This window comes from Mastomys coucha, unplaced genomic scaffold, assembly GCF_008632895.1.
Source record: "Mastomys coucha isolate ucsf_1 unplaced genomic scaffold, UCSF_Mcou_1 pScaffold3, whole genome shotgun sequence".
NCBI lineage: Eukaryota > Metazoa > Chordata > Mammalia > Rodentia > Muridae > Mastomys > Mastomys coucha.
The window spans coordinates 13,334,777-13,347,572 of NW_022196909.1; the positions used below are offsets into that span (position 1 = coordinate 13,334,777).

Below are 12,796 nucleotides of genomic sequence, written 5' to 3' on the forward strand. Positions count from 1 at the left end.
TCCTGGGTCCTGCTCAGAAAACAGGCCGAGCAAGCCATGAGGAGCAAGCCAGTAAGCAGCATCCTTCCATGGCCTCTGTATCAGCTCCAGACTCGGGTCCCCCTGCTGACTTCCTGCCCTGACTTGCCTCAGTGATGGAGTGTGACATAAGGACTGTAAGGTGAAATAAACCCTTCCTCTTCATGTTGCTTCTGATCCTGATGTTTGATTACAGCAATAGAAAGCTAAGACAATGGGTAATCTTAGTTGTCAACCTGGTGGGGTTGAGAAGCACCCAGGAGATTAGTGAAGCATACCTCTGGCAATGTCGCCAGAAAACATTTAACTACAGAAGAGACATCCTCTGCCTATGGACAGTATCACCCCATAGGCTAGGGGCAGGATAAAAGGGAAGAAAGAGAAAGCCAACCAGTGCAGGCCCTCGTTCTCACAGAGCTGCGGCATCCAGCCACAGTCTTCTTGCCTTGATGGACAGAACACTCAAAAACCAGAAGCCAAAATAAACCTTTCTTCCTGGAAATGGTTTGTTTGCTTGTTTGTTTGTTTGTTTGTTTTTTAAAGACAGGGTTTCTCTGTATAGCCCTGGCTGTCCTGGAACTCACTCTGTAGACCAGGCTGGCCTTGAACTCAGAAATCTGCCTGCCTCTGCCTCTGCCTCTGCCTCCCAAGTTCTGGGAGCACCACTGCTTGGCTCTGGAAATGGTTTCTGTAGGGTGATTCTTCACAGTCAAGTCGAAGTACCTGGCACACACTCTGTTCACAGGCTTACTGCAACCTCCTACCTTTATCTAACTCACACCTGGCTTTCCAGCCAGTGGCTCCTAAGAGACCCACACCCCCACTTCTCACACTGAGCCTTTCAAGCTGCTTCTGGCCCTTTTCCTAGAATATCTTTTCCAAGATAACGTTACCTGCCCCTCCAGACTTAGGTGTCTACCTGTCTCCTTTCCCCAGGAATAGGATGTGGGCCTCTGAGGATAGGCAGGGTACCGGCTGCTGAGAGCTAAGTGTGTGCTCTCCTTCATGGTCATCATCAGGAATGACTGGAAGGAGCAAGACACTGAAGCAACAGGGCCTCTCTACTGCAGCCTCATTATAGACCACCTGACCCCTGAAGTATTGCCAGGAGGGCAGAAATTGGTCTCATCCTATAGCCCAGAACATGGTCAAGGTGGAACATTTCAGAGATATTTCCAGTGCTTGAAACACCACTCAAAGAGTTCACAAATCTCTAATATGGACCTCCAGCTTGATGAGCCACAAATGTCCCAAGGGTCACCCCTCCCTCACACATGACCTACCTGAACCTTCCTGTCCCCCTGCCAGGCACATAGCAGTTTTACCTACTGCTTGTCAATAGAATCCAGGCCTTGAGGAGAGAGAGAGAGTTCTTTGACAGAAGCCCAGCTATTTCTTTGCACCGTGAGTTAGTTTTGAATTTTCGTCCTTGGTTCCAGACATCTGGAGTGCACACACAGCTATGATGCTCTTCCTGGGTTTGGGCAGATGACTGTGTCTGTTTAGCTTTTCTACCTCCACCTAGAGGGAAGAAAGGGCAGACAGCTGAATCTCTGAATGACCACGATGATTTTGCCCCAGGCACATTGGCTTCCAGAAGACCCTTTTTGACCCAAGTTCTCTGAGGTCAGGTCATCCAGTGTTGGCCACAGAGAGCACTAGAGGAAGGAAGCCACACATAGAAATTACCACGTCAGGCTGAAGGGTGAGGACGTGGCGCCGACAGGTGAGAACAGGGATGCCTGACCTCACTTTTCTTCCCTACCCTTCATGAGCTCCTCTGACGGGGGCTGTGCAGACCCAGCCTATGAGAGGCCACAGAGACAGTCATGAAATGGGACCCACTGTTTCAGCCCAGTGTGTGTGTGTGTGTGTGTGTGTGTGTGTGTGTGTGTGTGTGTGTGTGATGGAAGCAAGGGATGGTCTTATTTCAGGCAGGTTATCTAGCCTCTTGGTAACTTGTTTCCTGACCTATAGAACAAAGATGAGAATTGCTACGGATATGATAAAAATCGAAGTCTGAGGTGTGTTGCACTGGGTCATGAGCTAGCATCTCTACAGCTGGTCACATGGGCTAGCATCTCCACAGGTGGTCTCATGGGCTAGCATCACTACAGCTGGTCACATGGGCTAGCATCTCTACAGCTGGTCACATGGGCTAGCATCACTACAGTTGGTCATGTTGCCTCTCCAGGTGGAAACTGTAGAGATGGGAATGGCAGAAAGACAGGTGAGACAGAAAGTGAACCGCTAACGAGGCAGGAGCAGCCCAGCCTGCCCAGGACTGACAATAGATGTGGCTCATGTGATCTGCATGAGCCCAGGGTCTCTGCTGGACCATGAAAAATGTCCCAGACATCAGGTACCAAGCAAGTGCAGCTAAATTCCAGTGGGTTATGTTGACAACCTAGTGGGGGGCTGGTAATTTACCAATGGGTGCAGTTTGCAGGACCCCGGCCTGGGTCATTGAGCATCTGACCAATTATGCAAGTTAAAAATCAGCATTGTGGGCTGTTGAGATGGCTCAGTGGGTAAGAGCACTGACTGCTCTTCCGAAGGTCCTGAATTCGGATCCCAGCAACCACATGGTGGCTCACAACCACTCGTAATGAGATCAGATGCCCTCTTCTGGTGCGTCTGAAGACAGCTACAGTGAATTACGCTGGAGCGAGAGGGGCCGAAGCGAGCAGGGCGGACAGAACATCCTGAGTTCAATTCCCAGCAGCCACACACATGATAGCTCACAGTCATCTGTACAGCGACAGTGTACTCATACACATTAAATAAATAAATCTTTAAAAAAAAAACCAGCATTGCAGGTTGATGGGTTGGGTTTTCCCATCTTCTGATGCCACTAAGGTGACCACCCCAGTCATGGGGCTCTTGGATTGAAAGCAGCTTTCTCAGCTCCTAGCCCAGTACCTCTATCAGCGTGAGGAACTGGGGGTCCCCAAAGTAATGAGAGGTCACAGCTGGGAGCTCCAGCACATTTCCTCCAGGCAGGGCTGACCTCCATCCAGGCAGGGCTGACCTCCATCTGCACCCTTGCTGCTCGGAAGGATAGCATTGACCTCAGGGGCCATCCCATCCCACGCAGACCTCACACTTTACAAGTGGCAAAGTACTGAAGATGCTGCTGGCTTTTTTGATTACCTTTGTCTGTTTGTTTTCCTTTTGACCCTAGTTTTATTGGGCGCATCTTTAATGAGCCTTTCAAAACAGGCTGACACTAAAGTGCGCAGGCCCTTTCCCGTGTTTCAGGGTAGCTCTTAAGAATCTGCTATAATTAGAAGTCAATTAAATTAGATACCATTAATATGCCACTTGGAAGGCCTCCAGGATCCCAGAGCCTCTGGCTCCTTCCACAGTCACAGTGGAAACTCATTCCTGCTAAACCTGATGTCCTGAAGCAAGGTCAGAGCTTGTGGACCTGAGGCAGCAGTGTGTGTGTGTGTGTGTGTGTGTGTGTGTGTGTGTGTGTGTGTGTGTGTGTGTGTAAGCAGGTTCCTGTCTGACCTCTGCTGCCTTGCCCTGGCCCACTCATTAGGGCTGTAGCCAGTCTCTCGGTATAGGCTGAGGCTCCCTGCCTCCCCTGCTACCTGCCCTAGCTTGCTCCTTGCCAGAAGGAAAACACCCAACAAGTTCACAGCTGAGGGCAACTTGGGTGCTTTCATCTTGCCTCATGGGACTGAGGTACAAAAGTGTCTGGAAGCCTGGCTATTTCTGACAGGCCACCCAATAGACGGCAGTGATCTGTGAGGGTAATGTTGAGGTACCTGAGCTATGTGGTTGAGCCCATAGAAGACTCAGACCCTGTCTCTCTAGGCCTTGCCACTGATCCTGGCAAGGCCTCCTGGACACTTGCAGAATGGCATCTTCAGAGAGTCCTTGGAAACACACTTCTCGGCAGAGTTAAATAGCTCTGTGGTCTTTTTCTCATTACAAAGTTCCCAGAGTGGAACTAAACCATCTACTCTAATTTTTGGTCCATGGCAGCCTCTACACTCTTTCTTTTTTCTTTCTCCGAGACAGGGTTTCTCTGTGTAGCCCTGGCTGTTCTGGAACTCACTCTGTAGACCAGGTTGGCCTCAAACTCAGAAATCCTCCTGCCTCTGCCTCCTAAGTGTGAGGATTAAAGACGTGCACCACCACTGACTAGCCCTCTACACTCTTTCACTTCCAGTCAAAGACAATATCTGCTTTAAGGACAGGGTATCACTCAGAGCCCATCCTTGTGCACACAGACAGCTTTACAACCACACCCAGGAAGGTCTTGAAGTTTTGGTCACTCAGCAGTTGGATGTTTGAGCCCTGTGTGGAGTTCCAGGGAACTGAAGCACCTACATCCTTGTCCTTGTGCTAAAGGCCAGACCCAGGGCCTCCACACATGCTAGGGGTGTTGTGCAAGGGTATGTGTGGGTATTACTTGACCATTGAGCTATACCCCCAGCCTAGAATTTTGGATCCCATCCATCCCCCTTAAACAGGGCTGTGGACACTTACTGTTCCATGGGGAGAAAGCAGGAGTCAGGACAGGAAGGAAATAGGTTCTGAAAGCTGTAAGTTTCAAGCTCAACAGATATGGGCTTCCATCTGCCTCTCTGCCTGTTTAAACGTACACCCCCCTAAATGTGCACTCTAATTCTAGAACCTGGACTAAGCAGACTTTAACTCCTCTGGGATCAGAAAGTAAATGTGTCCCAATGCTCAAGGTCTCCCTGACCCTACCCAACCTGTTCAGCTCCTCTCTCTGACTCAAACGTGCTTTCGCTTATTTTCAATACGCAATCCTTTGGCTACTTTTCTCCGTGTCTTCAGAATATTGTACGGCCAAGTGCCTACAGGTAGGAGGAAAGAGGAAAGACAGGGAAGGAAGTGGCTTCCAGGTGCCATTTTGCTTTGTGCCTCCCTACCCTGTAGTGTCCGACCAGCGGATCTATACGGGTCTTGGGTAACTTCAAACTGGAGACTGGACCAGATCTGTGGGAATGAACGGGTTGAGAACAAAGACAGGAGGAGCTGCAGTGTTTGTGGGCTATTGTCTTGCACCACAGGTGGCCGGCTTCAGCCCGGGGCTGTCAGTGTACTTTCAGTTTCACCGAAGCTACATTACGGCAGCATTGAAGGGAAGATAACACCACCCAGCATTCTTTTGTGTGCTTTTGGAAATCACCCGCTCCCAGGACCAACCATAAGGACAGGGGAATGTGGGATAAAGGATCTAGGGGGTTCCTGAGGGTTCCGTTTGATTTGAGGCTTAAGTCAGCGGATTCTGGAAGGTTCCTAGTATACTCTACCTCTCAAAGAGAGTATGCTGTTGGTAACTAGGTTATCCCCCAGTGCTAACATCATGGCCGTAGTGTGGCATCTAGGGAATCCAGCCCATGTCTCTTGTTAACATGTAGAGAAATGAATACTCATACTTCCAAGTAAAACAGCTTGCCTCGGAAACACAAGTTCCCAGTTCCCAGGGGAAAGGTGAGCAGACAACACTGTGGCAGAGCTGTATACTAGAGCAGTTGTTGGAAGTGTGTGAATCCCTGCACTATGGCTATCTTCTATACACTAAAGAGTTGTGTGACCTTGGACAAGTCACTCAAACGCTCTGGCCTTCAGTTGATACAACTATAAGATTGGGTGGCTGAACTGCATTATCTGACTCATCCGTTCTAATGGGCATCCACAGAAAGGGCAGAACCTTCCAGTCAAAAGACTGACTATGAGGGCAAGGAGATGGACCGGACTCCAAGAGTATCTCCAAGATTCTTCTTGTCCTGCATCCCAACTAGCAGAACCAGCCCGGGGCAGCCCATAGTTAAAGTTTACACAAGACGACTCTCCCAGCTGAAAAGCTTAGAAAACACTAGCTCCCAGCTTAACAGCAGGCCCCATGTGCTCAGACCACCGCCCCTGGTGGAGCGGGTCTTTCTATGGCATGGTGTGATCCTGGTGAGGGTGCCTGAGCTGCTTAGGGTCATCAGCCTGGAGCTTACCTTAGAGTCTTGTCTATTCTTTGGGATGCGCCATTCCCTATGCTGTTGGATGGAAAGTTACTTTTACCCACCATAAAGATAAAGGCAGCAGGACCACCTGGTACTGATGCGATATGTCTTTCAGGTCCGCTTCCGAGAGATCATGGCCCACGTCGGGGACTGCAAATGGATGTCCTGGCTCCCAGTGCTAGTGGTAAGTGTTTAAGTGCCTGCTTCCACTGTACAGGTACTTCAGCCTTCGGCACCTACAGGCCAGGGGCTTTCCCTCAAGCCACCTCACACTAGCTGTACCACCTCACACTGCCTTAGCCTCCTACACCTAGGCTTCGCCAGCTGTCAAAAGGGCTTGAAGGACAATAGTACCCCCAGTTTTAATTGGACCCTTACAGGACTTGTAGATGAAAATGTCCCTCTGTTGTCCCAAAAGCAGGGGGGCCTGGGCTGTGGTCCCGGCCTGGCTGGCTGAGGCTCTCTCTCTCTCCCGGGTGGCAGGGGGCCTGCTGCTGAGGCCCAGGTCTCTCTCTCCTCCTGGTGCTGACATGTTTGCTGCACGCTGCCTTAATTAAAAGGGAGGCAATGTATGAATGAGTTATTTTATTGTAGGAAGGAGAAATATGTTAGTTAAGAGAGAGAGAGAAAGGAGAGGAAGGAGAGAGAGAGAGAGAAAAGAGGGAGAGGGAGAAAAGCAGAGAAGAGAACAAAGAACAGAGTGGAGAGAGAGCAAGAGGGTAAGAGTTAGAGAGGAAGGGTAAGAGAGAAGAGTAGGAGAGTAAGAGAATGAGGAAGGGGCAAACCACCCCTTTTATTGTATGGGGCATGGCATGCCTGGCTTATGGTCAGATGACTGTGTGTAGGGTCATCTGGGAGACCCAGATGAATGCTGGGAGTTTGAGGCAGTGTCTGCCTGATAGAGCACACATCTCCTGCAGGGGCAGCTGTGAGGGGTCTGGGCTGAAATCTGAGCCATTGGTCTCAGGAGCATCACCATCCCTTCTGAGCAGATGCTCAGTGGGTCTCCGTGGTGCCGAGGTGGCTGTTCTTCTGGACTCCGCCTGTCAGAACTGCTCACTGCCCCACACCCCTCAGTGCTTGTCAATGATGAGTTAGCCTGTGTGATGGTCCCACAGTTGAAAGAGACCAGAAAGCTCTTGTCCTCAGGGGCTCCTCCTGGAGGAGTGGGCTTGGAAAGCATGAGACCGAGGGACGAGCGTCTATAGCACCTAGATGTCTCGAGATTCAAGAGAAGGGGTAGGGACCTCCTTCATGACCTTAAGAGAAGCCAAGGCAGAATGGGCATGGGATGAAGATAGGTTCAGACAGTCAGGAGGAAGTGGTGGTAAGGATAGCTGCAGATGGAGGTACAAGTGGCCAACATTGGGCTCTCTGGGCACTGTCCCCACATAACAGCTGCATCTTCTGAAGGGGTGGAAGCCAAGCATCCTTTCTGTGGCAGGTGTCTCTGATGTGCTCGGCCAAGGCAGAGGACTCCAACTGTGGCGAGAACGAATACCACAACCAAACTACTGGGCTGTGCCAGCAGTGTCCTCCATGCAGACCAGGGGAGGAGCCCTACATGGTAAGGACCAGCTTGTTCCCACGAGCTCTGGGGTGCAGGGGTGTGGACTCACAGCACATTAAACTGACACAGAGGAGGACGAGGTCACCAAGTATACATACCAGGGCTGGGTGGTATGAGCTGCAGAGTCCAGTGCAGTTGGCCAGATGTACACTTGGCCAGATGTGCACTCTCCAGATGTGCACTTGGCCAGATGTGCACTCTCCAGATGTACAGTCTCCAGTATATTTCACAAGTGATCTGAATTCTTGAAAAATTGTCTTGTCCTGCCCTGTAGGGCTCATAGCCTGCTTGGAAGCGTGGTGAAAATGCTCTCCAGGAACAGGTCATCAGTTCTGAGAGGTGGGCCCCCCTTCAGTGGAAAGGCTAAACACACATGCTCTTTGAAGTGCCAGAAAAATGTCTGGGGTGACAGTATCTGGATTCTTACAGAGTTCTGAGAAAATTCAGGCTCCTAGTGAGGCACTCCGAGAAGCCAGTGGACCTATAGTTAAAGGACCTCATCTGAGGCCAGAGGCTGTCACTCAGCATCAGTTGGTAGGAAGGCAGTTGGAGGAGAAGAAATCAGGACTTTGCAGCTGAGACTGGAAACAGTGCTCACGCCACTGTACACTCCGCTTCTGTTGTCACATACTGTCTGTTCTCCTATCCCCTGCCTCCCCGGCCAGTCCTGTGGATACGGCACCAAAGACGATGACTATGGCTGCGTGCCCTGCCCTGCAGAGAAGTTCTCCAAAGGAGGTTATCAGATATGCAGGCGCCACAAGGACTGCGAGGGCTTCTTCCGGGCCACCGTGCTGACACCAGGAGACATGGAAAACGATGCCGAGTGTGGCCCGTGTCTCCCTGGGTAAGTGTGGGGGTGTGCTCCTGGGCTGACCCCTAAAGGATGAGTAACACTGACCCTATGAGCAGAACCCCACAGGCACAACAGGTCTTCACAAAGTGTCATGCCCACCTTTGTCACCTTCTCCCGGGGACAACAACAGGATGGTGAGGCTTGTCGCTGTCCGTGGCCAGGCAGGCAGCCTTCAGGCACTGCGTTTGTGCCTGGTATGGGGGTGTCGTCATAGTATAACCTGACTGCGATACATAGCCTTTGTGAAACAAACCGGCAGAACACTTACAACGAAGCATTTTGGAGGGGAAGCAATCTAGTACTCTATAGGAAGGTGTCGTTTTTTAGCATTCTGGGGAGAGTGTGGGCAAAAGCTCAGGTCCTCTGATATCTGTGCTTTCCACTCCACTGTATTATATAGGTCTGAGAGACAAAAAGATACAAATCTTTCCGTTTTCCTGATAGAATGCATTAGCAAATTCTGTCTGGAACCAGAAAATTGCCATCTGGACACCCAATCAATGCATACAGCTGTTGCCACTGCCTCCCTCTAGTGGCCACAGCATAGCATGTTTTTCCAGATTCCAAGATGAAGAGAAAGCATGGTGGGAGAGGGGGCGGGAATAGAAGGCTGGTGGTGGGTGGTGGTGAGTGGTGGTGGTGGTGGTGGTGGTGCTAGCGGCGGCAGCAGTGATGGTGGAGGTGTAATGTAAATGTGTGGGTGGAGGTGGTGGCGGAGATGGTGCTGGTTGATTGGATGTGCTGATGGCCATAATGTGGCGGGTCTAGGGAAGTGGGAGGAGCTAATCCTAGTGGGGAACATTATGCTTTGAGAAGGAAATACAGAAAGGTCAGAAAGACAACTCCAAACATAATGTGCTGTAAATTCACTATCCATCACATACAGACACACAGACACACACACACACACACACACACACACACACACACACACGGAGAGTTCAGTTTCATTATAGAAAAGTATCGTATTTCACAGCATCTATCACTGCCTGTGACAATGGTGACAGCCCCCCCCCCAACCCCAGTTTCCCGGAGTTCTGTCTTCAGCTCAGGACACCTCCTGAGCCACAGACTCAGGTATCCAAATATTTGCTAGGCAATCCCGTGTTCAGGTCACTGACATGATTCAAATGTGATTGCCTAGAGAATCGTGAAACAGTAGAACCTCATCCTGTCCTGTCATCTTTCAGTATGCACAAAGGCAGAGAGACGTGTAAGTGGGGAGGATGGTAGACTATTTCCCTTGAAAAGATGAGGGAAAAAAAATGTGTTTCTGCCTACATAGTTGTTGTAGGTACTGGGCTTATGGGACTCCTCAAAACGCAGCAGGAACATTAGAACCAGAACGGGTTCTAACATGGGTCCCCGTATAACTGTATAAGCACCTCCGAAGGACCCTGGACTTGCCTCTTATTTTGATGAATTCATTTATTCATTGGCTTCAGATTGGTTTGTCTTTTTTTTTCTTGGTTCAAATGTATGATACACAGCAAAATGCAGAGTGCCTGGCAGCTCTGATCCCCTCCAAAGGACCTGTGTAAGGCACATCCATCCCATCACGCGTCCTTCGGAGGGGACGAGCCCTCTGTGTGAACAGCATTTATGAGGCCACGTGACCAAGCTGGATTATTTCTTTTCCCGGAGAGCAGCAAGCATCTTCAGAGCCTGGTCCTCTGGTTCCCGTGGCCTCAGTGAGGAGTTCACACCAAGATGCGTGGAGGTGCCAGAGGCAGTTGCCAGATGCATTTAAGCAGCCAGCACCTAAGACTCGGGCCTTCAGCTCCTAACTGATGCAGGTCCCCACTCAGAAGGCCAAGTCAGGGATGCAACGGGGCTCAGGGTTCGGTGGCAGCAGGATTCTTTTGACAGCGGCAAGGGAAATGGCCTGGGACCTAGGGAGCAAGGACCATAATCTGGAGAGCAGGGGAGCTGGAACAGAGTCCCTGGGGGGTGGCAGGAGTCCCAGGGATGCCCAGCAGCTAGATGAGGGGCACAAGGCGAAGAAGAGGTGCAGAAGACTCACAGGTGTCTGCCCCTCCTGGGCTGATGTGGATAGTGGTGCCATAGGTTGAAATGTAAAATACAGCCGGACAGTGGCGGCGCACGCCTTTAATCCCAGCACTTGGGAGGCAGAGACAGGCGGATTTCTGAGTTCGGGGCCAGCCTGGTCTACAGAGTGAGTGCCAGGACAGCCAAGGCTATACAGAGAAACCCTATCTCAAAAAACAAAACAAAACAACAAAAAACAAACAAACAAACAAACAAATGTAAAATACAGGAGGAAGAAGGATTTGGTGGGGATGTGGAGACAGGTAGTGGCCAGATGTGATGAACATCTGTGGGACACCCAGACCAAACTCACCCACATGGATGGATGGGTGGATGGAGAGGTGTGAGATTCAATGTGAGTGATGAGCATTAGTCACACTAGAACCATTGGCCCAGATGGGATGGTGGCCCACATACATAGCTCTCAAGCAACTGTAGGAGAGTCCCGTGACAGCAACCCATCAGGGGTCCATGAAGCAGTGTCATTCTGTCCCAGATTATCCTAAAGGGGCAGCGACTTTATGCAGCTGCCCCACTACCAGGTAGAGCCACAGAGACTTTTTTAGCTAAAACAGACAGGCCTGGGACCGTGAGGTGACTACACTGCTCAAAGTCAGATGCCGGCTAGCACTTGAGAGCCACGGAGACAATTTTCCTGGCCCCAATATTTACCAGAAAGCATCCAGTCTCCAAAGATGGTTAACAACAGTAGTGAGCCCGCGTCCTCTGTCTAAAAGCTTCAAGCCAATGCCATTTGCAGAATGAGGATTGGGGTTGCACAGATTCCAGAAGCATGCTCCTGGTCCTGAAGTCTTGAGTCCTCTCTCTGTTCTGTGCAACACTAACTTTATCTTCAATACTTGGGACAGATTGAAGTTTGGGAGCGAGATGGGGGCAGGGGGCATGTTTATCCCTCTCTCAGTGCGCACAGTACTTCGTTCTACAAATGTGGGATGGGTTTGTAGGTAGTCAGTTCCCTATTTAGCTTGCAGAGAGATATATCTGCTAAGTCAGTCATTCCTGACCCTGAAGCCACTAAAGAGAAAGTGTTCACTCCCCTAGTCCCCAAGGCACAACTTCTTCACACAGGATCTCCACCTCCACAGGGGCAAGACCCACTTCCTGTTGCATACCCTGAACTTACAGAACAAAACAAGGCTCTCATGCTGTCACGGAAGACTATGGGGACATTTTGGCGGGCTAGGCAGAGTAGCTCCATGAACCCCTGTGGTTATGAGCCAGTTTGTAGATTAACCTGGTGTTTGTCTTTTTAAGGCTGAGGGCTGGCCCTCTCCCCTCCTTGTGGTTTGGCAGGTGCTGGCTCCCTTTCTCAGCTCTGTACACACATGTGGCCCAGACAGTCACTGAACAATAGCAGCACATGGGGCTTTCCTGTTATGAAAGGTCTGTGTGGGAGACAACAGGAGGCATGGACAAGGCAGTGGGGAAGGGGTTAGATTTCGTAACCTCCCCTGCCTTGGCATCCCCTGCCCTGGGAAGCTCCTGCAGCCAGTTCTATACCAGCCACTGCTTTTACCGAGGATAGGAGGACGCTTAGCAACTGCCCATGGGCTTGGCAGGCTGTGGAGAGGAATCTGCAGGTCACGGGTTGAAGGGTGTGGGTGTCTCATGACCCAGAACATCCATTGTAATCTTAGGTAATATGAAACAGAAATCTGAAGGGGGAAATCATTTCCTATCATCTTAGAGGAAGTCAGTCTGAATAGAAGACTCTTGGATCCTTGTTTAAACTGAATTTTGCCCTGACTAGATAATTTAAGACAGGAAGAACAGAAGAGAGAAGGAGAGAATGCAAGAATGCTTGAGGTAGTACCCGGCTTCCAGTGGCTCAGCTTAGCTCCACCCCCAAACCCCCCAAATTATGATGCCTCTACTCACTAAGGAGAAACATCACATCAGCTGGGTTTAATGCAAAGTCAATAGTGAGTCCCCCAACGCGACCAATTTGCCTTTCACTTCCAGAGCAGAACTTACCTGAGACAAGCTTGATTACAAAGTAGGCTTTTGCATGTTAGCTGATGCGGCCTCACTGTAGGCAAAAACGCGTGTTCTGAGCATGCTCCAACAGCTAAGTATAGAGCTGGGTGCACTGAACACGTTTTTCTATTTAACAATTTCTTTAGCTTACAATGATCTTATCAGAATGCAACCTCGTGGTAAGTCCAGGAGCATCTGTAGAGAAAATCAAATTAAAGATCAAAGAGTAAGGGGGTCACATCTTTACAGGAGGATGCAAGGTCCTGACACTAGCCGGGCCGTGGGTGTCCAATGAACACTTCA

General features: G+C 50.3%; 1 protein-coding gene and 1 long non-coding RNA gene across 2 annotated transcripts in view; one reads left to right on the top strand and one right to left on the bottom strand.

Moving 5' to 3' along the window:
• The window catches only part of Edar (ectodysplasin A receptor), a 79,443-nt gene that overhangs the window by 41,417 nt on the left and 25,230 nt on the right, over nucleotides 1-12,796 (top strand). Inside the window, exons 2-4 of the mRNA XM_031348159.1 lie at nucleotides 6,136-6,204; nucleotides 7,465-7,587; nucleotides 8,256-8,437. Coding sequence (XP_031204019.1) covers nucleotides 6,154-6,204; nucleotides 7,465-7,587; nucleotides 8,256-8,437 — 356 coding nt within the window. The 5' untranslated portion in view covers nucleotides 6,136-6,153. The remainder of the gene's footprint in view (nucleotides 1-6,135; nucleotides 6,205-7,464; nucleotides 7,588-8,255; nucleotides 8,438-12,796) is intronic.
• Nucleotides 1,371-6,561, bottom strand: LOC116075146. The gene is made up of 2 exons (XR_004112439.1): nucleotides 6,399-6,561; nucleotides 1,371-1,539 (listed from the first exon to the last, which is right to left on the bottom strand). It is a non-coding gene; the product is annotated as an uncharacterized LOC116075146 (long non-coding RNA).